Below are 27,334 nucleotides of genomic sequence, written 5' to 3'. Positions count from 1 at the left end.
CCGCACCCGCGCACACCCCGCGGTGGCGACGAGAGCGCGCGGCAGCCGGCGCGCCTCCGTCCCGCCCCACCCCGCCGGGTCCGGCCGCGGCACTCCGGCAGCGCCCTCTCGGGCCGCGCACACTCGCACGCACAAGCTCCGCCGGCCCCGCCATGTTCCGGGAGCGGCGGCGAGGGACGCCAGCGCCAAGCCCCACACCCCGCCCGCCGCCCCCCGCCCTCCACCCGGCTCCGCCCCGCCCCAGGCGGCGCCCCCGCCCAGCTGGCAGCTCCCACCTGAACCGCGGATCCTCAGGAGGCCGGGAGGGGCGACAGGCGGGCCTGGCGAACCCGCGCCGGGCCAGTAACGGCCTGTCACTGTCAGGCCGCGTCGCCTCAGGCCAGGCCCGGAGGCGCGCAGCAGCCTCTGTGGTGTGGGCAGGGCAAGGCGCAATCCTACCTTGCTCTGGGGAGGGGAGACGGGAGCAGCGCGGAACCGAAGGGTCTCCTCCCAGGCGCCGGGGACAGGCTCGAAACCGCGCCCCTCCTTCCTCTTCTCCTGTCGCCACGCCCCCCTCGCCAGCACGGACCCGAGGCACGGCGGGCACAGGAGGGTTTACCCCCTGAACGAGTGACTCCGCGTGACCGTCGCTGTCGTTGTCTTCGTCGCCGCTGCAACCGCCACTAACGCCGTCGGGACTGGGCTTGAAAACATCTCCGGTCTCGGTCCGTCTCTCACCACAGCCTCCTCGCTCCCAGTACAGCGTCGACCAGCGATTGGCTGCGGCGCGAGCACGTGACTCCCGCTGACACGTGACTCTTGTGGGCACGGGACGGACGCCGTGATGGCCCCGCCCTCTGGCGCCCGCCCCTCTCCAAGCTCTTTTGAGAGGCTTCTCTAGCCGCAGGGCGGGGGAGGCGGATCATACCAACTGGAGGCGGCGGGGAATGCGGGCCGGAACTCCTCCGTGCTGGTCGGCCTCCTCTCCGCAGTCAATGGCCCGGGAAGAGAGGAGGAACCAAAGGTTGGAATAGAAAGCATCGCAAATTCCTTTGACACTGAGGGGAAAGCGGACTCAGTGTCGCCTTTTGCGGCGACCATAGCAGTAGCTGTGACTGGAAACTTCTGGGAATGGTGGCGGCGATGAAGAGGCTTCATATAGGGTATTTATATGTTATTTCTGCCGTGGGAGGATGGACGAGGTAGGAATTTGGACCCGGGAAAAACAACACTTCGATCACCACGGCGGGAACCTCATGGCTTAAGGTCCTGGCTGCCGGGAGCTCACCTCGCAGTGCGGAAAGTGGGGCAGACGGGGGCGCGCTTGCCTGGGCGGCAGTGCACCTGCGCCTGGAGCTCTCTGTACCCTGCGTTAGGTGGGCTCAAATACCGAAAAAGTCCAGTGGCGTGTACCTGCCAGCGGGGTCCCGAGGTTTTAGAATATGCCTTCTCCCATCCACATCTTACAATGATCTTTTTAACAGGAATTTCAGTACATTTTCAATATGTGGTATTGAGGATTTCAAAGATACAGGAGAAGAGTGCCTGAGAATTTTAACATCTCAGCACAGCAGTAGTGTGTTAGCTCTTCTGGCTGCTTTTTACCCAGGTAGAGATTGATCTGCAAGTTTGTATATGCCTTAACTACCCAAGGCGTATACAGGCAACAAGAAAGGATCTTTTTTCTTAACGTTAACTGTTGTCTCAAAACTTCAGCATCCTATTTGTTGCCTTAATGAGTGTAGTTACAGGGTTTTTAAGACTTCCTTTATGAGTTTTCTAGAGTTTAGGTGTGATATTCACAACTCGAGGGAAAGCTAAATTTCAGCAAATTACTATATAAAATACAAGCCCGCGTTATAGAGAGATTTTTCCCCTCCTTTTCTACATTCATTTCTCCCACCTATAAAAACAGGTTCAATATGAAAAAAATGAAGCTAGGCGTGGTGGCACTTGCTTGTAATCCCAGCAAGCCCAGATGCTGGGCCAGGAGACTGGCAAATTCGAAGCTAACCTTGTCCATTTGGCCAGACCCTATCTCAAAATTTAAAAATAAGAAAGGCAGAGGATGTAGTTCAGAGGGGAAGTGTCATTGGATGCCTCAAATAATAAATAATGAGTAGTCAGAGCACCTTATGTCTAGAGATGGAATGGTGTTACATTTGAGTTACTTATGGTATGCAATACAATGAAACAAAAAGTTGCTCATAATACCATTAAGAGGGTTCTCAGATGAAAGGAAGATATTTTGTGTTATGTCATGTGGTGCTTAGAAAATTACTGTTATTGATATATCCTCTCAATTAAAAAAAACTAATTTTTAAAGAAAACAACGTCTGAAAGTGTAATTCAGTTCTACAGTGCTTACCTAGCATGTGGGAGTCCTTGGGGTTGTAAAAGAAATGAAATTTTAGGCATCATAATTACTAGTGAAAGGTGATTCTGTTAAAAACAAGACCAAACAGTGACTGATAAATCCTGAAACAATCTGATTAAATTTGACCATGTAAAGTTGGCTCTTACTTTTCTCAATTTGCAAAACGAATGTACTATATAGCTAACTTCTTGAATTGGTCATAATATACAAACGGTTGTATTCTTACTTCTAAATTATAATATCCATAAACTAAGCAGTAAATTTTGCAGGTGCATATACATCCAGTTTTCTCCCCAATTACTTTTTGGGTGAAGAACATTCTAATACTTGCAGTATCAATGTCAAAGTGTTTTATTCCTTTCTTTTTAAAAGTGATAATGGTTGTAGACAAAACTACCTTATTCCTACACTGTGCTTGAAGTCTTAAGTACCAGTTGGAAAAAAGTATATATTTGTGTGCTGTAAGTATTAAAATAATTGAAGTACTGACATAAATGTAAGTTTATAGAAAGATAACGTTAACTAAAACATAATTGTGGTTAAAGATGGGAAGGCAAAACATTTGAAATTTGATAAAATTTTTACTTCATAAAAACCTAATATTATTGATAAAATGTGATCTGGCAGTTGAAAGTGGGTGACAATGCAGTACGTGTTAACTTGATTATATAGTTAGCCATTGGTAGCAAACAATTTTTAAAATGGTGTTGTATTTTGACATAATATTTACAGCAAGTTACTATGTTACTACAAAGATAATTCAGAGTAGAATAAGAAAATATAGTTTATGTATATAATATTTTATTTTTGCAATAACATATTTACAGTTGATTATAAATTAAAGGCCTGCTTGCACACCAAAGCCAGGTCCTTTGGGTGGTTCAGTCAAAGAGGTAAGACCTCCAGCTGGCTCACAACAGAAACGTCCACTCCTGGAAAGACACAGTAACATTAAAGTAACTATAAATGATGAACATTTATAAATTTTTTAAGGTTATAAATTTACTATAACATTTTTTTCTTCCTAAAGATAAAGACTATATCAAAACTCATCACAAATACGAAAAATACATAAATAGCACTCAGTTTCCATCTAGTGAGCAGTGTGTATATATTAGCTTACCTAATCTTTACAATGAGATAAGTAATACTGGCTTTATTTTACAGATACAGAAAGCAAGGTTGGTAGTATTCATCATCTGTCCAAGGATCGGAGCTAAAAACTATGGCAAAAATAGCTCAACCCCAGAAGACATTTTTAAACTACACTTTAATAAACTAGGCTATTACATTTCTTCTTTAACACTTTCCAGATTAACATTCACTGTCACAGTGAATCAAAAGAAAGCACACACTTGTACACTGCATTTGGAAATAGAAACTGGATTCATGAAGGAATCTGCACAACTCGGAGGATGTCCCTTAGAAGCAGTGAATCTTAAATATATTTGTAATTGGTTTTTAAAGGGTATAATTAATAAGAGTTTTTAAGTTTCTAGACTACGACGGCCACTAACAGCCACAAAAAGAAAATAAGAACAGGTCCTAATGCAGAGGTAGTGAAGTGAAAGGCTGGATATAGCTCAGTGGTTGAGCACTTTTCTAGCAAGCACAAGTCCCTGGGTTTGATTCCCAGGGGGTACGGGGCAAGAGTAAAAAGGGCAGAAGAATCTGTCTTTTTCATCTCCACATACACTTTTCCAAGTAGTTGCTTACCTCTATCCTATTTGACCTCTGTAGCTGGAGTCCATTGCAGTACCTACGTATCACCTCAATCACTACACACTGTTTTCCCTTTCTCCATTCCCTGGTTTTGCTAATTTACATTGTTCCTGTCACAGATTTTAGTTGAAAACTTTACCTAATCTTTTTAATTCCTTCTGGCTTTGCCCCTCATATTCTTTCATCAATCCTATAAGTCTATTCTTTAGGACCCTAGGATATCACTTTTTGTTGACAAGAGAAGAAAATGACATAATAATGACATAATACAAGGAATTAAGTAACTTACACTAATGAACAATGCCTACAAAATCAGAAATCAGTATATGTCTGCATTATAAATCTTTTTTATTTACTATGAAAAATAAATCAAAAAGCACTCACTGGTTTGTACTACCTGTCAGAACCTTATGTAGGTTAAGTAGCAAAATGATTTTAACTTAAAAAACAAAAAGCAATACAAGAATTTTTGGCTTTTTATTTTTCTGGTAATGGGGATTGAGTGCAGTGGGTGTTCTACCACTGAGCAAAACCCCAGCCAGCCCTTTTTGTTTTGATACTAGGTCTCCTGGATTGCCCCAGGCTGGCCTCAAAATTGCAATCCTCCTGTTTCAGCCTTCTTTGTAGCTAGGATTAAAAGAGTTGAAGATTACAGGCCCATACCACCTCTCACAGGTGGCTCTGTAATTTTTTTTTTTTTTGAGGGGGGGTACTGGGGATTGAACTCAGGGCACTCAACCACTGAGTCACATCCCCAGCCCTATTTTGCATTTTATTTAGAGACAGGGTCTCACTGAGTTGCTTAGCAACTTGCTTTTGCTGAGGCTGTCTTTGAACCACAATCCTCCTGCCTCAGCCTCCCCAGCTGCTGGGATTACAGGCCTCTGCCACTGCACCCAGCTTGGCTTTGTACTTTTTAAATGTTAATTACTAATAGGTAAAATAGGTACACATGCTGCTCCTTAACTGCCAATGAAATTTATTTTGAGGGACTTTGGTCTCCCCTGTCATCAGATTTCTTTCTCTACCTATAACATTTTTCTTGTTAAATGTCAGAATGGAATGTGATTTAAATGTTTCATTTTAGAAGTCTACTAATAACTGAGCATTTGGTATCTTAAAAACCTCTTACCAGTTTGGATATGAATCTTTATACATTAATGAATTCCTTAATATTGATATATTCTTTATCAATACAAAGGATCAATTTAAGTAAAAAAACTGAAGTTTCTGGAACAATAAATGGGATAATCAATTATATATACTTTCTAAGATCTTCACAGAATTATGGAATTTTACATGTGGAAGTAATTTTTAAAATAATCTAATCCAAAGATTCCTAAAGTTTTTGCCATGAAATTACAATCCCACAACATATTTAGAGGGGGAAAAAGGGGGTCTTGTATGTCTGGCTGCAAATTTTTTCTTTTTCCCCACCATTCACACAATACATAAGTATAAGGCTATAAAAACCACCAGAAAACCCTATAACTTTACTAATCATCTAATCAGTGAACAAAAAGCGATTTTTCTGATACCACATTCTTAAAATGTTACCTATTAATTTCCCTATCTTCATTAAAATCTCAAAAATAAATGGTTTTTCAGCCATTCCAGCATTATATGTATAAGCACCAGTCTAACTCATTTGCATTCTAGAATCTTAGCCTTTCTGTGAATCTTTATGGCTTAAAAAAGTGCTATATATTAAATAGAAAAATTACATTGATTTAGTGCTTATCATTTTACTACCACTGAGATACTTGCTTTTAATATTAAAAACCCAAAGTTACTTTATTGTTTAGAATTATCTATTAACAACTGCACGGAACTGTACCCTAGACATCCATTTCTTACGATTTGGATAGTATCTGCATGCCAGAGAATTCTGCAGAATTTAAGATATCTTTATAAAACCAAATATGAAGAATGAAATTAGACTTTAAATTTATAAATGGATTATAAATGAATACACACCAAAAAAATCATGTATTAGTAAACTGAAAGCATTCTGATAAGTTTTTCAATGCCTTAAATTGAAAATAAGAGCAATCTTAGCTCAAAAATATTAAATCAAGAGTATTATCTTACCATTGTTTAATATAACAGTCATTTATAAAAAATAATTTAAAAAGCAGTTTTCAACTACACAGACACATCAATCTTGAATCATTTTTGCTAGGGTAGACTTGGTGCTGATACTTCAATTACTAGTCAACCAATCTAATTTCTCTCAGTTCTTCATTGCTTTGAAATATGTGAGCAGAGAGCTTTATTATAAAAATACTAATGAAAAAGAATTAGCTATTTTGGCTAAAGAACAACTTCTAACACATTATTGTTATTGCTGCCCTAATGTATTTCATTATCCTACACATCTAAGACATTAACTAACAAGGGGGAAGGAAAAGTGAAAAGTTCTCATTCTCATGTGCTGATAAGACCATATCCAAATACAGGCTTCAGACACTGAAAAATATTGAAAAATAAGCAAGCACATGTGCGCATGCGCACACGTTTGCTTTTTTTTAAACAAGAGGTGATAAGGAGAAAATAAAAATAGGTTTAGACACCAGTAACTGTTATCAACAAAATCTCAAAACTGTTCAGAATTACTGATAAATGACATCCTTATTATTAGATGTTAACTGTGCTACTTGGTTCCTGCTTACTAAAAATAAAAAATATTACAGTATTTCCCCAAAACTACAAATTCTGTTTTACTCTTTAATCTTCTCTAGACCATGACTTTAAAAACTATAATAACTGATGAATCCTCAATTAATATATCTAGCTCTAATCTTAATTATCTAAATTCCAGACACATATCTACCTGTCAGCATTCTACCATAATGTCAAATATGCATCTTACACTTACCATGTCTAAAATTTCTGACTTTCCTTCCCGTAACTTAACTACCTGTTTTGGTTTAGATATTAGGTGGCCCCCAAAAGCTACTGAGAGAGACAATGCAAGAACATTCACAGGTGAAATGATTGGGTTTTAAAAGCCTTTACTCAATATCCCCTGATGGGAATTAGTAACTGGCAACTGAAGATAGGTAGGGTGTGACTGGAAAAGGTGGGCACTGGGTACATGCCTTAAGATATATGTATTTTGTATCTGGCTAGTGGAGTCTCTCTCTGCTTCCTGATGCGATGCTCTAAGCCACTTTCCTCCACCAAACTCTTCTGCCATGGATTTCAGGCCTTGGGGAATAAGTCAGCCATCTATGGACTGAGACCTCTAAAACCATGAGCTCTAAAATAAACTTTTCCTCCTTATAATTGTTCTTGTCAGGTCTTTTAGTTGCAGCAGAAAAAAAGCTGACTAAAACAGAAACTGGTGGGGCTATTGCTGTGACTAACCAGACCATGTTCAGAAGTTTTTGGAGCTTTTTGGGATTTGGAGATGTTTAGCAGTGTAAGCTAGAAAAGCTTTAGACTGTTACAAGCAGAGCTTAATGGGTGTTCCTAGTGGAACTCAGACTAGAATGCCAATGGGACCATGGACAGTGAAGATGGCTCAAAAAAATTTAAAGGAAAAGAAGGACACTACTGGACTAGAGGCCATTCTGGCTGAGAAGTTGTCTACATTTTGCCCATGTCCTGAGACTTTCTATAAGGCCAATTTTAAAAGTGACAGAATGCTTGACCTGGCAGAAGTTTCCAAGCAGCATAGAATTCAGGCAGTGACATAGGTATTAGCTTTTAGTCAAGTTTATTGTGATATTCAGGAGCAGAAAGCAGAGCAGAAAGATTTGAAAAACTTGACCTTGAAACATGAGAGTAAAACTGGGGCTAAGGAAATTGGAGCTATAAAGACATTATCAGAACTAATGCTAAAGACCTTGCCCAGAAACAATAAAGATGGCTTGAGAACATCTCAGGAGTTGGCAAGACCATACCCATCTCAGGCTCAAGGGTGTTAAAAGTAAAAATTCTTTTGAAAAGAGACCTATGGGGCATTCTGCTTGCACAGAGAGGCCTAGGAAGTTGTTTCACCATGCTCAGCCACCCAGGCACTCAAAGAAGCTTCTGTAGCCTTGTCCCTAGAGACTTGGCTACTACTTGAGATGGAAGTAGACCTTGGTGGTGCTGATTCTGTAAGATTACAGGGTGCTGGAGTTCGAGGATCACAGAGATTTCCACCAAGGAAAGCCTGGGAGGCCAAGGAAGGTGCAACAGGGTCAGAGTCCCTGTGGGCAGCCCCTGAGAAGGCAATGCATGGAGATGTGAGGAGGAAGACAAAGCTGCAGCGAAACCCCCAACATTAAGAAATATCAGTTACGTGGGACATCTGCCAAGGAAGGCTGTGGGAATTAAACAGACAAGCCAACAGAGACACTGTGGGCTACAACCAACAAAGCCACTGGGGCAGAGCTTTACAGCCCTTTGGAGAGAACATCAAGATACAATGTACTTCAGATGTCAGACACAGAACAGGACTTGTTTGTCTAGCTGAATTTCCATCTTGCTTTGGTCCCACCCTTTCTTTTTATGCCCCTATTTTTGCAAATGGAAATGTTTACTCTATACCTTTATATATTGGGTAGTTGTAAATTGCTTTTGATTTTTACAGGAGCTCACAATGCAAGTTTGTCTTCAGTCTTAGTGGAGACTTTGGACAATCCTGGAACTGTTGAGACCATGGGGACTCTTAGAAGTGGACAAAGTGTATTTTGCATTGTAAGATGAGCAAGAGCTTTTGGAGCCAGGGGCAGAATGTTATGGTTTGGATATTAGATGTTCCCGCAAAACTCATACATGAGACAAATCAAGAAGGTTTAAAGGTGAAATCAATGGGTTATGAGAGCCTTAGCCCAATCAATGAATTAGTCTCCTGACAGGAATCAACTGCATGGTAACTGTAGGCAGGCAGTACATGGCTGGAGAACATGGGTCTCTGGAGGCATGTCTTTGGGATATATATGTTGTATTTGGCGAGTGGAGTCTCTCTCTACTTCCTGATCAACATGTCAGCTGCTTCTCTCTGCCACACTCTTCCACCATTATGTTCAGCCTCACATTGAGCCCCGAGGAACAGTCTAAGGACTGAGACCTCTAAAATCATGAGCCCCCAAATAAACTTTTCCTCCTCTAATTATTCTGGTCAGGTCTTTTGATCACAGCAGTGAAAAAGCTGATTAAAACACTACCCTAAATCATCTCCATATTAAAGGAACTAGGGAGAGGCTCAAACCAAAAAGTTAGATTATCCATAATTCCTCAGCTCTATAACACCCATTAAATTCTAAAACTATTCCCTACTTAGCAACTAAGACAATATTTTCAGCAAAATCACATATCATTCCCTATTGGATATATTCCAACAGTAACTTGTTATTATATATCTCACTCATCCCATTGCACTATAGTGATGTCTTATTTTCCCTTCAGAACTTTATTATAACTTTTTTATCCTTCATGGAACATTGCTCATCATTCAGATCACAGCTCAAACATTATCATCTCAGAGAGGCATCTCTTGGATAAATTTACTTCCATTCTCTTTACCCTAACTCTACTTCACTTTTCTTCACAGTATTTTTCACTCAGATATTATATTAGTTGTCTGTCTCCATCAATAGAACATAAGACATATAAAAACTTTATCTTGTTTATAACTGTGTGCACAACCTAAAATAGTACCTAGAACGCAGCAGGCACTCAAAAAATGTTTGTAAAATACATGAATGTTGAGTATTTAATGAAGTTTATCACGATGAAGTAAACAAACTAACTTCTGTGGCAGGAGAATAATAATATTGGATTAACGCTATAAACCACTGATCCCAGTTCACAAGAAGAGATGTAGGAGGTTCTAAACAAAAATTTTGATCATAAAATTGTAAGCATTCAATCAAAACAAAGGGGGCCACCTAAAGAACCTAAGTGGATTTCACAAGGAAATCTGTCCTTAGGTTTTTGAGGGGGTTGTTCTGTTTGCAATACAGGGAAAAGAAACCAGGGGCACTCCACTAAGCTACATTATCAGCCCATTTTATTTTTGAGACAGGGTCTCATTAAGTTGCCTAGGCTTGCCTCAAACTTGAGATCCTCCTGCTTCAGTCTCCTAAGGAGTTGGGATTACAAACATATGACAGTGCATGCAACTCTTGGATTTACATCATTTTTAAAAACATCCAAAAACTGAAAAGTTATAGGTTAATTACAAAAATAGCATAAACTTATTTAAAGACTTCTAAATACTAAAGGATCTGAGGCTTGTGGAAAATACTATGAAATACAGATGTTTTAGGGGATTGAGGGAGAAATCAACATTTGAAGCAAGAATAAGTTTACACAGGAGCACTGGTTCAGTAAGATCCTATAATGTTAAATGACAAGAAGTTTCACTTAATTTTCATCCAGGAATGATTTTGTACAATGGAATTATTTTATCTCCTGAAAAAGCAAGTATAATCCAATAAAGAGAGGAACCAGGAAGAAATGCCAAATCTCTTTAAGCAAATTCAAGTATATATGCACAGTGTGTTGAAAATAGAACATGTTAGAAGTTAATAGTCAATAGGGTCAGTTAGTATTCACTAACCCTCAAGTTACCTTGTACTGACCTTATTTTCTCATTAAGTAGAATCATTAGTCTGCTAGAATAATAGATGCATTCTTCTAAAATGCAAATTTACGAATCACTCTATACTCTTTATAAGTCAACTTCAAAGAATTGTTATTTATAATAAAAACTAGGATCAGGGACATAAAGAGCACATCATAGCTATTTTAAAACATCAGTTACTATATGAATATTAAAATCTATAAATGTGTTAAAGAGAAGAAAACATTTATGTGATACAAAAAAAACAGGGATTACAACTATATGAAACCATTAGTGTTGCTAGTATTAATAAAGAATTTTTATTCTTTATTAAGTAACTGAACACTTAGATGTGGAATAGGGGTTTATTTAGCAATAGAAGTTTGAAATTTCAAAGAAATTTTAAAGTTTAATTGAAAGAAAACTAATATAATACAACTATAGGATAAGAACAACCTGGATAAACAGTTGAAAAAGATCTGAGCTTTCTATCTGACTATGTGAGTAATTGTGTAATTAAACTGAAATAAGAGTTGATGCAATTAGGTTACATTATTCTAAGTATATCTGGAACAAAAGGAGGTAGTTCCACAGTGCTCTCTGTATTGATCAGTACATAACTCAAATGTGTTGCTTAATAATAAGAACAGTTTCTGAGAAATGCATCATTACCCAATTTTGTCACTCAAGGTACATCACAGGACTGTACTTACAGAAATCTGCATAGCCTCATATATACCTACTACATACCCAACTGCTCTTCATTGCTGTAGTGAATACTACAGGCAACTATAAACATATTTTTATGTCTAACCATATATAAGCATAGAAAAAAATATAGTAAAAATACTAGGTAATAGAATTTTTCAGCATCATTTTAATCTTATAGAGCCTCACCATTGCATATGTAGTTTCTTGCTGACCAAAATGTCACTGAGGTATGTGACCACTGTGATCAGTTTAAATATCACTTTGAAGTCACAACCACAGAAATCCCACAAAAATGGGAAACCAAAACTGTGTCATAGGAAGAACAATCGAAGAAATGCAGATATTCATCTGAAAAAAAGATATGGGGAAGACAAAATAGCTATTTCTAGTACCTGAAGAGCTATCATTTGGAATAAGTATTAAAATTATCTTGTGATTTAAAGGACAGAATTGGTTCTTTAGGTGAAAATTACAGGGAGCCAGACTTCGGGTCAATCTCATTTCAACATAATGTCTGCTTGTAGTAAATTTTTCTTTTCTATAAATATTCAGATATCAAATGATTATCTGATAGGATTTTAGAAAATCAAAATTCTTGCTCTACATGACAGATTGGTTTAGATATCCCAAATCCCTGCAAATTCCTATGAACATAAAATTTTTTAAATTGTTTATGTGAAATATTAATTTATGTAAAGACATTAAAACTTATTATATATAAATAAAAGCATACCTTGGCCCAGGTTTTGGAATTTTGCCTGCTTTGAGCTCATCAATAATTTCCTCAATATCCTTTGGTGTCAGATCCTCCTAGAAAAAAATTTCACTTGAAATCATTTCTACTGCTGCAACTGGCGTAAATCTCCAACACTGGTTAGTTTATTGACTGTCTCTTTCAGATCAGATATACCAAGATAGCAATAACTGAATAACTCCAATATAGAGTACATGCCCCCAAATGTAACATGCAGCAAGAGCTATAGCTGAAGAGGCAAAAGAGAGTATGCTTGAAGTAAAACATATGCATTGGAAACTTGGCTCCACCATTTATGACTAGTCATCTTTGATAAGTTACTCAGCTTTGTCAAGCCTGGTTCTTTAATTGTAAACCAACCTGAACCTGTTTTTGAGGATTAAATGAGAAAATTTATAAAAGAGAAACAGTGCACCAAGGCACAAAACCAATAAATGCTATATTCTTGAAAAAACAGTGAGATACAAATAGTAATTAGTTGTAACTTACAAGTAGGTGTCTAATATCTATCACTAGTCTAAAGATCTAACTACTTATTAACTGAAAGAATCTCTCTTTTTTTTTTTTTTTAAAGAGAGAGTGGGAGAGAGAGAGAATTTTTTTAATATTTATTTTTTAGTTCTCGGCGGACACAACATCTTTGTTTGTATGTGGTGCTGAGGATCGAACCCTCGAACCCGGGCCGCACGCATGCCAGGCGAGCGTGCTACCGCTTGAGCCATATCCCCAGCCCAGAATCTCTTGTCTCTTACACAAAGCTTCTGTAATCTACTGTGTTTAGGCTTATACTCCTTCATACAAAGCCTTGACTGTCTAGCTCCTATTTAAATTGAGAAATAAATACCCAGAAGCCAAAACCTCAATGAAAATCCAAGAAGACAATTAGAGCACCAAGCAAACTTGGCTTCAAATCCTACAGAAGCCCAAAAGAATCTAAGAGACCACACAAACCACACATTTAAGATCCCAAAAGCTATACCTTCAACATAAGAATAAACTAGAAATTAAACTCTTCCACAAAAACTGAGTCTAGAATCTTTTATGCTGGGGGATGGGAAAGACTTAGGGTGTAAGGATATGGGGGTTGGGGGGGTGATCTTTCAGTAGTAAGAGAGAAGCAAAGTAAAGTCTCTTCTTTGAAGACCTGTTTTCAAAATACAGACCTAAAAGAATTTCCATAACAGATTTCTAAGAAATAGAAGCTAAGAAGACATCACAAATGAAAACCAAAATGATTAAGAAAGCAAGCAACTTAAAAATGGTAACTAGAAAACTTTATACATTTGAATATTAAAAACCCTTCTAAAAAACTTTTAGCTCAAAGACAAATTAAAATAAAAAAACATCAAACTTTGTTAAGATCCAGCTAAAGCAGGACATATTAAGGTAAGCTACCATCTCTATAATTTTTTTTAAAACAACATAACATTATATATTAGTATGGATGCATACATATACAGAAAAAGAGAATACTGGAAAATAATGGAACTCTCTGCAGATGAAGAGAATAGGATTTGGAGTAAGAGTTTTTCACCTGTATTTGTAACTCATTTTCATGACAAATAAAAATGACAGTGATGATTAATAGCAATAGTACCTGAAGTAAATGTTACAAAATCTTACTGTGCAGTCTCCGTTGCTACACCAAGGTTATTATCTGCATTTGTATGTCAAAGAAGATTAAATTTTTCATAATTTAAAGTCTTTAAAATTTGTCATTATCTTCTGGAGAAAATGCAAAAATGTTTTAAGGTAATTTTTAAAGCCTTCTAGATATTAATACCATTTCTTTTAAATGAATAATTCAGAACGCAACATCTGAAGGACATGGAACAAAATATTTTAAATATGACATCACAGAACTTTAGCTTATATTAAGTGGAATACTTACATAGTAATTGTCATTTATTTGAACCATCGGTGCATTTACACAGGCTCCTAAACATTCCACCTCTATAAGGGTGAAAAGTTTGTCAGGTGTAGTTTCCCCAACCTTTATTCCTAAAAAATACAAATGATCACTGAGAAGTTATACCATAATATAGGTTATACTCTTGGATCTGTGAGGCTATAGCACAAAAGCAATCTGGTTTAAGCAGGGTGGGAGAGAGGATAAAGAAACCCCACAATATATTGCAGAGGTATACAAAAAGTATTTAAGAGCATTAAATTTCTTTAAGGAAAAACTTCTAATTATAACATTCTAAGATTTTTTAAGTTGACTTGTTCATTTAAAAACAATCAAATTTAGGGACCCTTTTCCAGTATTTATTGTTATGCAGTAGTGTACAAGACTATTATTTTCATTCTGATTGTGATAACTACTAATATCACAGTCTGTGATAAGATCAGAATAATTCCTAATGTCAAAGACTATTACAGAGGTGAGGAAAAAATAGTCTTATACATTTAGGAGAAAGCAATTTAGGAAAATATGGTAAAATCTGTTCTAGCAATTCTACTATAAACAACCTCAGGGAACAACAGGACAAATACGCAAACAGTTTATATACATTTAGGTACTGAATAATAAAAAGTTATAAAATCTGTAACTAACATACCAAATAGTTATCAGAATATATGCCTGGGACTTGGGGCCAACTTAAGTTTTTCTGCTTTGTACACTTCAATACTGCCCATCTATTTTTACAACATACAAGTACTTATATTCAAAAACAAAATTAAAAGATACTTTCTTTTAGCTTCATTTAACAAATATAAAAGCAGCAATGGCAATTTTGTGTGGAAAAATTCCCCCTTATTTTTTAAATGTTGCTGTAATAACATCTGTTTTAAATTTCCCATTCCGTGAAGCATTATTACTGTTTATATCCTATTTATTCCATGGCTTCTTTAGTAGAATACGCAAACAATACAGTCACTTTTTCATGTACCATCTTCTATCATGAAATAAATCATTTTCTAAGCAATGAAAAAAAAATAGTTGATGAGGGGCTGGAGAGAGAGATCAGTGCCTAGCATGCATGAGACTCTGAGTTCAATCCCCATCACCACATAAAAAATAATCAACAACAATGAAAAGAAACATTAAAAAAAAAAAAAAAAGAGAGAGAAAGCCATTCATTAAAAAAAAAAAATACTTGATGACTAAAATAGAAAAGGTAAAAACTCCCAGAAATGATGGCACATGCCTATAATACCAACAACTCTGGAAGCTGAGGCAGGAGGATCTCAAGTTCAAGACCAGTCTCAGAAACCTAGCAAGGCCTTAAGTAATTTAGTTAGACACTGTCCTTTGAAGCTGAGAATTAAGGACAAACACGAAAGGAATGAAAGTATGCAGAAAGTATGCAAACAATAGACACAAATTTATTAGGGATATACAAGCCTACTAATATGGAAGAAGTTGGAAAATCTAGGTAGAAATACATCATTCTAGAAAGACAATTGTTTTCTAAAATAAAAGTTACAGATAAGCATTCCATACCAAGCTTCTTCTGAATGGCCTCCAGTATGCTGTCAGAGTTTCGAAGCATGCAAGGTGTTGTAGTGCAGACCTGAATGTGATACTTTCCAACTGGTTTTCGATTATACATGGTATAAAAAGTTGCTACTTCATATACTCTCATTGGAGGTACTTGTAAAATTTCTGCAACCTAAAACATTAGGAAAATTTTAAGAAGGTAATTACCATATTTATATATTTATTTATGTTTAGTTGGAGTTGGACACAATACCTTTATTTTATTTATTTATTTTTATGTGGTGCTGAGGATCCAACCCAGCACCTAACACATGCTAAGCAAGCGCTCTAGCACTGAGCCACAATCCCAGCCCACCATATTTATTAATTGAGCTTCTGGTATGTTGTAAAACATGTAATTTCAATCAATATAGCCTCCATTTGGTTAAAACAAAAATTCTTCAAGAGCAGAATTTGTATTTGTATCTGATAATTGTGATATAAGCCCTGGAATTCTTAGAAACAACTTAAACCACAAAGAGTCCAGAGAACCTAATAGAGTTGTCATATATATATATATATATATATATACACACACACACACACACACACACACACTGTTTAGTAAGGATAGTACTTAATTAAACTAGCTTTATAACCGCTTTCATAGAGGAAAAAATACTAAAGGTCTATACAGTATTATAGACCTGGTCCTCAAAAGGATATTGTATTATTAGAATTTCTATTTTGATCATTTCAAACTCTTAGATGTTGTAATTTAAGCTATTTCATTAATTTTTCAAAGAAGCTTGATGTCACTTGGTGATATGTACGTATGCAAAAGATAGGGCAAAAGAAAAAAGGTCAGTATTGACCCATATGTTTTTATATATCTTTACATTTAGATATGAAAACATAAAATTTTATATTTCTACAATTTTATATTTTCAGAATAATACAAAATTATTTTCAGAATAATACAAAAAAAAAAAAAAAAACTACTTTTATTTCATATCACAATACTTTTTACAGAAGCCAGATCTTACAGACTAGTACTTCCCAACCCTCACATCAAGGAATTGCCGGAAAATACCTGATTTTAGGTTTTAGGACTAAGTGGATCACTTTCTCAGCAGGGCATACCTTTTAGGGCAAGTCTGTATGGAAAAACAAGGCTTTGTAGTTGTTAGTTAGGGCTGGTCTATCATTATTATAATCCTGGCTTTAATTTTCTAGATGACATAACATCATTAGTCTATTGAGTTTTCGAAGGCTTGCTATCTGGCATTCTTAAAAATTATGCATATATCTATATCGATATGAAAGAGGTCATTAAATGGTATTTCAGATAATAAACATGCTGAACTTTTTTATATCAGGAATTCTAAAGGGAAAGGTATTGTCAAAAATATCTAATTCAGCTCACCTATGAAAGACATAGTTGTGATATGAAATACACTAGTTCTAAACCAGGACAAACTGCTAAATCTGGGGCACTCTCTTATCAAAATACTCATGTCACAGCCCTACCACTATAAATAATTTAATAAATATGGAGGAAGACCCTGATTATTTAATTTGAAAAGCTACCCCTGGAATTTTGCTCACTTCCTTACACTTTAGTCACTATTAAGAAACTAATGAGTGAGCTTCTGGATTCTTTTGTTTTGTAGGTTGAATGTTTCTTGGGTTGGAGGCAGGTAGGACAGTACCATTAAGTCTTAAATGTAAAGTAGAAAGAACCTTAGTTTTATTCTCTGTATTTCTTATCTCTCCCTCACTTGTATTTAACTCTAAATAGAACAGGACAATATGTTTTAAATGTTCTCACATTAGTTTCTTACATATTTTATATAGCTCTGCTAAGCTTGCCATTCAGCAAACTTCTAATAAGCTTGCCATTATTGAATACAGAAATTTCTGCAAATAAATAAAAACTGTGATTAGAAACATACACTTAATTTTAAAAACAATGTAACTCCCAAAGAAACATGATTAAGGAAAAAAAAAACTGCTTAGTAAGGATAGTACTTAATTAAACTAGCTTTATAACCGCTTTCATAGAGGAAAAAATAGTAAAGGTCTATACAGTATTAATAAGAGATCAGTCAACCAAAACAAAAATTTTTATTTTTAATTTTATTAGATAAATGGAGGATGTTTCTATTCTCCCCAAAACGGTGACAGTCTAGCCTAACAGTTATGATCAAATAAAGTTCAGAAAGTGATAAAAAGAATGAAGTACAGCAGAATCTCTATGATAGCTGATCAAGTAGAAAATAAACTGAATTGGGAATGAATTCAGTCCCAGCTGTCATTTAGAAATCATAACTTAATGACTTTAAAAGCTTTATTGCTAGTGAGAGTAAGCCCAAATAAAAAGATCTCTTAGTTCTAAGTCAAATATATTTTCCATTATATAGCATAGCTTAATAGTTGTGTGACTCTCATAATAATCAAATTATATGTAGTTTTTATATGGAGCTTTGCAAATGATATGCTACATTACCACACAAATGTAGTTATTTTATAAACAGGATATGAATAAACTTGAAATTTGGATTATTGCTAAAAACTGTTAGGAAAAAAATGAGTCTTAAAATACGTATAAGCAGACCAACTTCATATTAAGTAGGTCATGGCATTTCTGGAGGTTGATTCTAACATGGTATAATCAGATGACATAAATACCGCATATTATATAGATTTTTGTTATAGCCTGCAACCAAAGTTGCAAAATACTAAGGGTCACACTGTGAGATTTTTTTTTCCTAAATTCTAGTCTTAAAATACATTAATTTTCAAAATATCTTGACACCAAAGTATATACACTTGAGATCTTTTACCTTTATTATGACCCTCAAACAGGAAAATGTCAAAAAGACTCTTTCACCATGATGCCTTCACTAATTCCTGCAAGAATAGAAGGCTATACTTCAGTTCTCTGTATTAAGAGAACCAATAAATGTATTCAAGGAAACATATAAATGACTAAAGAGCTCCAAACAGCTAGATTCCAACACTAATGATTATCAGTGATTTCTATATAAGGAAGTTACCACACACAATCCTCCCTGCTTTTCTAACTAAAGCAAAAATGAATTTAGTACCTTGTTCATAGCAGAGATGGGCAACCACCCATTCTGCCTTTGGGCCAAATCCAGGACTGGGAGCACAGCTGCTGCTTTATGCCCTGCTGGATAGTTCTTTACAATTGCCTCTATCCTCTGTATTAAAAAAAAAAAAGGCACCCATTTTACACTCTGGAAGATAATATTTTTTAAATGAATTATAATATTAATTTAGTCATACCCATACCTTATAGTTTTCTGGTGTGAAATCAAATGGGATATCTGGGTTATTCTCAGGAGTATCCCTGTGCTACACAAAGAAGAAGAAAAGATTTCCCAAAATTATCAAAATTCTCTCTAAAGTGTGAATAGCACTGTACATTACTATACTATTACTGATCATTTAATCTCTTTGCTTTAGTTCCAACCTATGTCAAACTATCAGAAAGAATGACTAAAATACATTTGATACTATGATTACCAAAGTTAGCAGAGTTCAAATATTTCAAAGTTTCAGAAAGCACACATTAAAGGTTAAAAGTAGTAGTTTTCCTCTAAAAAAAAAAAAATTTTATCCAACTTCATCAGGAATCAGATCTTCTAAATTAGGTTACAAAAATATTACCAATCATTGCAATCCTTATAAAATTAAGACAAAATTTTGAGTTTTAACATATATGTGTTTTTCCTAAAGAGTGGGTATCAATCAGTATCAAAGGGATCTGAGGTCAAAAAAGTTAAGAACCACTGCTTTAGGTTTTCCATAACAGAAACTAGCAACATCAAAAAGATTTATTTCTTTTCCTTAAAAGAGCAGAGCAGGCTCTATTGAAAAACTGACAAGAAATGGCATGTCAACAGGAAATTAAGTGAATCACACTGAAATTAACACATCAATTAATGCTTTGTATGTGTGCTGAATACAAAACTGAATCTCTTGAACATTAACTCTAATAAGAGTTCTGCTTTGTAAAAAGACATAAAGAGGAAAGAAAACAAACTCTGATAATAATTTTAAGTATCTGGCCAATATGGTATGTTTTTAGACAAAGGTGATAAAGCAGGAAGCTACTTATTATACCACTAACATTAAATAATCATACAAATCTACTACATGGCCTTTAAACAGTAATCCCTGAAAACTGCATCAAGTCAGAAAAAGTAGACACATAATACTTTCTGAACTGTGCAACTAAGTTGGGGAGTTCATATATTTCTACCTGTAGTTACACCCTGGAAACAAAAATATAAAGACCAAATGCTAATGTATTCACTACATTAGTGAAATCCATGAGTTTCAAATTTGGGCCATTTGGGGATGCCCAAATTATAGCCTCAGAATCTTCAGTTAGCCAACATAACTCACTTTTAAGAATCTAAAGTGTGATGAGAATCAAATGAGGTTTCATAGTAATTTCATCAAAGAACAATCAAAATTCCTATTTCAAGTTTCTCTAGTGCCAATTTATATTTCTATTTGAGAGGTTTAGTTAGAACGATAATTTCTTGAAATGTGGAATCAGTTATGTTTAAATTCCAACAATGGCCAACATACACCAAATATACTAGTGTTTATATTTTGAGTTTTTTTTGGGGGGGGCGGGGGTGATGTTGTGAATTGAACCTAGAGTCTTGCACATGCTAAGCAAGCACTCTACTATTGAGCTACATGCCAAATTTAGATATTACAATGAATTCAAGTTTTCAAGTCTTGCCACTATAAAGAAATCTGATTACTTACCACAAACAAGGCTCCTCCAGCACCATTCTGTACAGCTGTGTTATGCAAATTCTTTATATGTCTTCCCTGAAATTTAAAATGTTAAGAAAATGTAGTAAAAAATCATAAACCTTAGAAAATACTTTCAAATTACAGAGTAAAAGATCTTAAGAGATATGGCCTACTACCCCACTCTTGCTGATCTCTTATTTCAGGAGAGGCAGAAGGAAATGGGAACTCTAAAGGCAAGGTTATTAACTTGCCTGACCACAACCCATGTCCACTGATTTATATACCCTTTCTACTAAGCTCTGCTAGCATGCACGTGGAGAATTAATGTACCATTTAACTTACTAGCTTTCACTTTTGAATCAAATTGGATGCCAGCTTTCGTTTAATGTGGATCTTCATAAACATGTTTTCATACTGTATTGTATGAGTCATATACTCTGTACAAATGAGTCAACATTATCTTCCTTTTTAAATTTGACTATATTAGTTCAGAAACTCCAGCCATATGAGTAGTTTCTAAAAGTTATTTATGATGCCAAGCAGATAAACAAGGTATGACTGCTTTGGAAGGTACATGATTATTCTGTTACATTTCATTTCTCTTTGCCTTCTGCTCCCCTCCTCAAGTAATTCAACTATTCTAAAGTCCTACAACTTCAGAGTTCTATATACCACACATGGTAAAAGATTGGATTAAAAATCAAACATGGAATTGATGAAGAATTGGTCAATTCAAAGAAAGTTAACAGAAAAGTAAAAAGAGTAATGTAACATAATAATATATTTAACTTTTCTCTAGGTCTAAGTATTATCTCAACTGAAGAAATAAGTTTCCATGGAACATCTGCTTTAATTAACAAGGGAAAAAAACTAGATACAGAATATAAGACATAGGTATTAAAACATGGGAATGATAAATATCAGTTCCAGGATAACTGAAAGGGTAATCAGAGAGAGATACAAAAATCTCTCTCTGGCATTAAACAAAAGCTGACATCCAAGGGGATTTCAACTCTGTTGGTTTCTCCCAGACCTTAGGTAGCTGGTAGATATACAACTGTTACCATTCTTAATGTTTTCTGATATATATATATATATATATATATATATATATATATATATATACACACACATATATATATATACATATACATATATATATATATATATATACATATACATATATATATATATTTTTTTTTATTTATTTTTTTTTTTTTTAAAGAGAGAGAGAGAAAAATTGTGATACTTATATTCAAGGAGACATTGTATGTTCTTAAACTTTCATTCAGTTTCTCCAAAATTGCTTCTAGGATCAATCTATGAATTAAACAAAAGGTTATTCCTATATCCCTAATCTGCCTGTCTAGATCCCGAATAGATAAAGATAAAACTAAGACTGTGATTCCCAAATAATACCAAAACAATGATATCTGTATAAAACTTTAAAAATTAACCGAAACACTGCTATCACTTCAACTGAGAATGTGTTTTAAAAATCAAAACAATTTTTGAGTACCATAAGTGAGTTATTTAACTAAATTCTGAGAGAAAGGACCTCATAAGGATTGATGCAAGAGTAATATTAAGGAAAATATTCAATCCTCTCCTTTCTGAATTCTAACATATTCTGTTTATTGGCTTTTTTACCCACTCCTTATAAGGTTTTCCTCTGGTTCAGTCATCACTCCTACCTCTCTATAAATCCTTTTTAAATTTGACTATATTAGGGAGGAGGGTTTAACAAAACTAGGTATCAAAGGAGCCATCACTGAACTGCTTGCAGAACTTGCCTGGACTATGTATCACTTGTATGCATTGTGAACTATCTGTTCGTGCAGCAACTTGTGGTACTGTTGGGGTATTTTTGCTGATGGTGTCATCGGTGGTACAATTTTTCCAAAAGGAGCTGTCAATTGGCTTGGTGTATCCTCCTCCCTTCTGCTTGTGATGGTCGTTCAGCTAAAATTTGGGGGCCAACAGAGGTGAGGCAAAGAACCTCACCCCCCTGCTGGTACAAAGACCTATCCACAAGTGTGGCTGTATGCTGGACCGGTAGTCAGTGACGGGTATGATCCAACTGAAATGGTACCAACCCAAGACAGGAGGCTGACGCCTTGAGGTCAGCTCATCGGATGACGGGTAAGGACCATATGTAGTATTGGACAACCTAAGGTAGGCACGGTCCCTAAGCCACACGCTTGTTGTTTAAACAGAGAGGGGGAGATGTTGAGAGCCACAGCAGAAGGGGCCCCAGCAAACTTCCAGCTGCCAGCTGATGATTGGCTCATAGCGGCCCCAGCAAACTTCTAGCTGCCAACTGATTGGCTCCTCTGCCGTGATGCTCATTGGGTTGTTTCCCGGCCCTTTCAGACCACAGAGCTGCTCATTGGGGGACTTTTTTTGGCTCCGCCCACGCGATCCAGCCAATCAACCTCAAGAGCAGGAGGAGTGGGGGAGGTGGAGAGGCTTGTGGGAAGCCTGTGGTGGCAGTTGGGCTCTGAGGGTTTTCCTGAAGAGCTGTGTGGTATGGCCTGTGTGTTCTAAAAATAAAGTTCGTTTCTTTTGACAAGTGGCTCCTGAATTGTGCCCAGCCAGACTGCGGCAGGTTCAGTCATCACTCCTACTTCTCTATAAATCCTTTGTATCTGAGAGTTTACCCATTATCATCTATTAACTATGCTGATGACTCTTAAATCTTATACATATTTGGTGACAGAGGTTAATAGCCTGCCGAGATCATACATATATTTTAAAAAATCAGAAATAAAGAATAAAGATCATGAACAAAATTTGACAGAAGTCAATGTTTTAAAAACTTACCAGTACTTAAAAACATTTAAACATTTTTGGCTATCAAGCTAGCAAATTTGTTTTAAAGACAATATTTCATTTTGTTAAACACATGGGGATATGAGCATACTGATATATTAGGGAAAATCTGCTACAGTCTTTTAAAGAAACAAAATTAGCATAAAATTTATGGAGAGCCTAAAAAAGTTTCCATCTTTTAACTTAATAATTCTACTTTTAGAAATTTATCCTAAAGAATATTTAAAATGAGGACAAGGTTTACATAAAAATGTTGCTTCTATCATGTTCATTGTAAATATAAATTTTTATTAAACATAAAAAAGGCCAACTTTGGAATATTATGTAGCTGACAAAAACAATCTAAAACATGAAAACAGATATGAGGACCAATGGAATAGAAGATATAGAGCCAAATCTATAATGGTGCAGTCAACCTGATCCTTGATAAAGGTGCCAAAAGCAACATTTTTAACAAAGGGTGCTAAGAAAACTGAATATCCAAAGAGTGAAACTACATTCAAATCTCTCACCATGCATAAAATTCAGCTCATAATGGAACAAAAACCTAGGAATTAGACCAGAAACTCTGTAAATACTAGAAGAAAACAAAGGGTCAATACTCCAACGTATTGGCACAAACATCAACTTCCTTACTAAGACTACTAAAGCTCAAGAAATAAAACTAAAAATCAATAAGTGGGATGGCATCAAATCAAAAAGCTTCTGCACAATAAAGGAAATAAGAGCACCAAGAAAGAGCCTGTGGACTGGACGAAAATCTACTATTCCAACAGGGCATCAATATCCAGAATATATAAAGAAATCAAAAACTTACCACCAAACAAATACAAACACAATAACCCAATCAATAAGAAATCAAATGAACTACAAACACTTCTCAAAAGAAGAAATGCTAATGGCCAACAAATATTTGAAAACAGCTTCAGTAATTAGGCAAATGCAAATTAATCTTACATACTCTATTCCTGAAGGCAGCTGAGGTGAAAGAGGACCAACACCAACATGTTCTAGTGTAGGAAATGTCAATTTCATTGTTTCTAAACAAACATAATTCATTATTGTCTACATCACATCTGTAACTGGGACAATCCACTGGAATCTAATATTCCATAAATACCCTATCTAGAGAGAGACAACTTACCAAAGTGGTTAAAAACTCAACTCCAGAGCAAGTTTCTTCATCTGGAAAATCAGTTACTACGTATTACACAGGATTGTTGAAAAAAATGAAAAAAGATATTTCATGTAAATTACTTAATATATTGCCTGGCACATCTTAAGTACGTTTTCATTGCTACCTATCATTAGGTATCAGGAACTAACTTTTAATGTATTATTTAATTCTCAAATTTCCTGCAAGGTATTAGAAAATAGAGATTTAAACAAGTTATAAAAACTTCTCTAGGTTTCATCATTAATTAGTGGCAGAATTCACAGTAAGTCCCAAGATCTTATGGCTATAAAAGTTATGACATTATTACTTGCCATTTAAAGGAATTATTTGATGACATTAGAGCTCTGAAAGAACCAAGATCTAAGAAACTAAGGAGATTAAAGAAGAAAGCTGGGCATTCACATACAGGAAGACAAATTAGAAAAAGACTACCCTACCTCCTTAGCTTATAATGCTCTAATTTAGAGAGAAAGATGTAGGTTAATGTTTTTTACAATTAGGATTTTTACATAATTGCCAACCTTCTCCTAGTCCTGTAGAAAACCTGAAAAAAAATACACACACACACACACACACAAACACACTGTATATAAATATATATACATACACATACCCACATACATACACACACACACACACACACACACACACACGTTTGTATAAGGATAGTATTTGAGCAAATTCAATTTCAATACCTGAAACTGACCTCTTCAAAACTATAGAAAAATGGTTCAGATAATATATTTAAAATGAAAGAAGTAAGCAAAATAGTGAGGATAAATTGGTAAACATTAAGCCCTCAATTTTTTTCAACTGGCACAAACTTACTCATCCGTGCAGGTTTTATATACATCTTTTCAAAGCTGCCCTGTTTTTTTTCTACATTTAAGAATGTCACCTATTTTATATTCACTATAATATTCCTGTCACACCACTTTTGAATAAAGGAATAAGGAAAATATTTTAAAAGTTTGAATTAACATACATACACTACCTTAACTGGCTATTTAAACTCAGTTTTACTCAGTAATAAAGAGGCACATAAGAACCAACCAGCCTTAGAACTGGCAGGGGAGAGGAACTTAACCTAGACTAGACTGATTTGGAGAATAAGCCGAGTTCTATTCCAGGACCCCCTTGAACTGGAGTATAATTTTTTCTCTGTAGTTTCTCACTAGGCTTGGAAATAGCTATACCTCAACAAAATTCCAATTAATTCAATGAACTCCAATTGAAAGTCCAAATAACTTTTTTTTAACTAAACAAGAATATAACCTGATATATGGCACAGAATATTGCACCTTATTCTTTTCCTAAACTGGCTCAGCATCAAGCCCTTCTATATATTTTTTTTCAATGACTCCTCAAAAACCTATGGTAAGTTATTATTTCCATTTTACATTTAAAGAAACTCAGGCTCAGGGCTGGGGTTGCAGCTCAGTGGTAGAGCACTTGCCTAGCATGTGAGAGGTACTGGGTTCAAACCCCAGCACCACATAAAACAAATAAAGGTATTTTGTCCATCTACATCTAAAAAGAAAAAGAAACTCAGGCTCAGTGACAATAATTTGTCTCATACCACAGTGACCAAGGGAGGAGGATTTTGAGCTCAGGCTTAAGTCCTGTGCTCTTTCTTCTAGCCTTTCCCTCTTACTATTATGTACAACATCAACACCAAAGCTCAAAATAACAAAAAATAAGTAACATTTTATATTCTCCCTGAACATAGATCGCTTAATGATGTTTTGATGGGTCCTATTCTTTTTCTGAGTTTCTTGTGTTGCTCAAGCAGTAGTATTGTTGCTCAACTCACATTTGAGGTCTATCATATATTTGAATTATAAAAGAACATTTAGCCAGGAGAACTTAATAAGGGACAAGAAAGCTGAAAGAAAAAACTGAAAGACTCATTAACTTCATTAGGTAAGACTAAGGTCAAGTAAATGAAAAACAATCTTTTCCTTTATTGGCAGCCAACTCAGGCAAGGACTATATACCATATTTCAAACAATCCCTCACATTTACAGATTAAACTCACAAAGATATGTTCACTTGAGCAGGGTCAAAGTACACATGTGAAAAATCTCCCAGTTGTTTCAAAGTGCTGTGGGATCCTTCCATACTATCTTCACACTGTTTACAACTCTTGCTAACTTGTTACCCTACAGCTACCCCATTACTAGCTCAAGCAACAAAATAAAAAGCTCCCCAAAAAGTCAATGTCCATGATACATTCACAGTAGATATTTTCACAATTAAAAAAAAAATGTTTTTTCAACAAAGTCACTGCTGAGTTTAATAATAATTGTGATACTTATTTCAAGGACAATCATAATACAAATGCTTACCCTGCATAAAATACTCTGCTATAAATTTTATAAATACTATATATAACTTATTTACTCCTCACAGCACGTCTACCAGATAGAAATTATTATTATCCCATTTTAACAGAAAAGAAAAATTATAGTTTTAAGTTATGCTATACTTTCAAATATACATAAGAACAGTTTTACAAATACCCTTCAGACAAAGTTCCATTGATAATTTAACTAAGAAATTAAATGTAATAAATGTAATAAATAAATGTAAGTGAACTTTCCCACACTATGAAAATCATCAAATAAAATTTGGCTAATTTTATAATACAGAAAAGCTATATGAAAAGCCCAGACATTACAAGTATGGTGCAGTACAAATTAAGATAACCATATTAAACATTATTTCCAGACACCTTGACCATAAATTAAAGAAAGTATTTTTTACATATGTAAAGCACAGCATGTAAACAAGTAACACCAATTGTTCTAAGGACAAGAATAATTTATAGAAATAAAATGTTAAGACATCATTTCAGTCAGTGGACCTGGACTCTGTCTCATCTATACCAACGACTGTTAACCTAAGGCAAGTTGCTCACTATACACCTAGATTTTGGTACCTAGAGAAAATATTCATTTTAAAAATTTTGGGCTGGGGATGTGGCTCAAGCGATA

The 27,334-nt window shown here is 35.6% G+C and overlaps 2 protein-coding genes across 5 annotated transcripts in view; both read right to left on the bottom strand.

Moving 5' to 3' along the window:
* Ankrd12 (ankyrin repeat domain 12) overlaps positions 1 to 571 on the bottom strand; it is a 149,130-nt gene extending 148,559 nt beyond the window's left edge. For 3 of the 4 annotated variants that reach the window (XM_048806574.1, XM_048806570.1, XM_015482550.2), the window contains exon 1: positions 439 to 571. The gene's annotated coding sequence lies outside the window, so the exon portion shown is untranslated. Of the gene's footprint in view, positions 1 to 275; positions 410 to 438 lie in introns of those variants that run through there. The other variant, XM_048806572.1, reaches the window with a different exon arrangement.
* Positions 572 to 3,135: 2,564 nt separating this feature from the next.
* Positions 3,136 to 27,334, bottom strand: part of Ndufv2 (NADH:ubiquinone oxidoreductase core subunit V2) — a 31,878-nt gene continuing 7,679 nt past the window's right edge. The window contains exons 2-8 of the mRNA XM_015482548.2: positions 20,339 to 20,404; positions 18,845 to 18,907; positions 18,637 to 18,753; positions 15,551 to 15,719; positions 13,994 to 14,103; positions 12,082 to 12,158; positions 3,136 to 3,288 (exon numbers count right to left, since the gene is read on the bottom strand). Coding sequence (XP_015338034.1) covers positions 3,195 to 3,288; positions 12,082 to 12,158; positions 13,994 to 14,103; positions 15,551 to 15,719; positions 18,637 to 18,753; positions 18,845 to 18,907; positions 20,339 to 20,404 — 696 coding nt within the window. The 3' untranslated portion in view covers positions 3,136 to 3,194. The remainder of the gene's footprint in view (positions 3,289 to 12,081; positions 12,159 to 13,993; positions 14,104 to 15,550; positions 15,720 to 18,636; positions 18,754 to 18,844; positions 18,908 to 20,338; positions 20,405 to 27,334) is intronic.

This window comes from Marmota marmota, unplaced genomic scaffold (genome assembly GCF_001458135.2).
Source record: "Marmota marmota marmota unplaced genomic scaffold, marMar, whole genome shotgun sequence".
Lineage (NCBI taxonomy): Eukaryota > Metazoa > Chordata > Mammalia > Rodentia > Sciuridae > Marmota > Marmota marmota.
The sequence above is the reverse complement of the archived record's forward strand: the minus strand, read 5'-3'. Positions and strand labels throughout refer to the sequence as shown.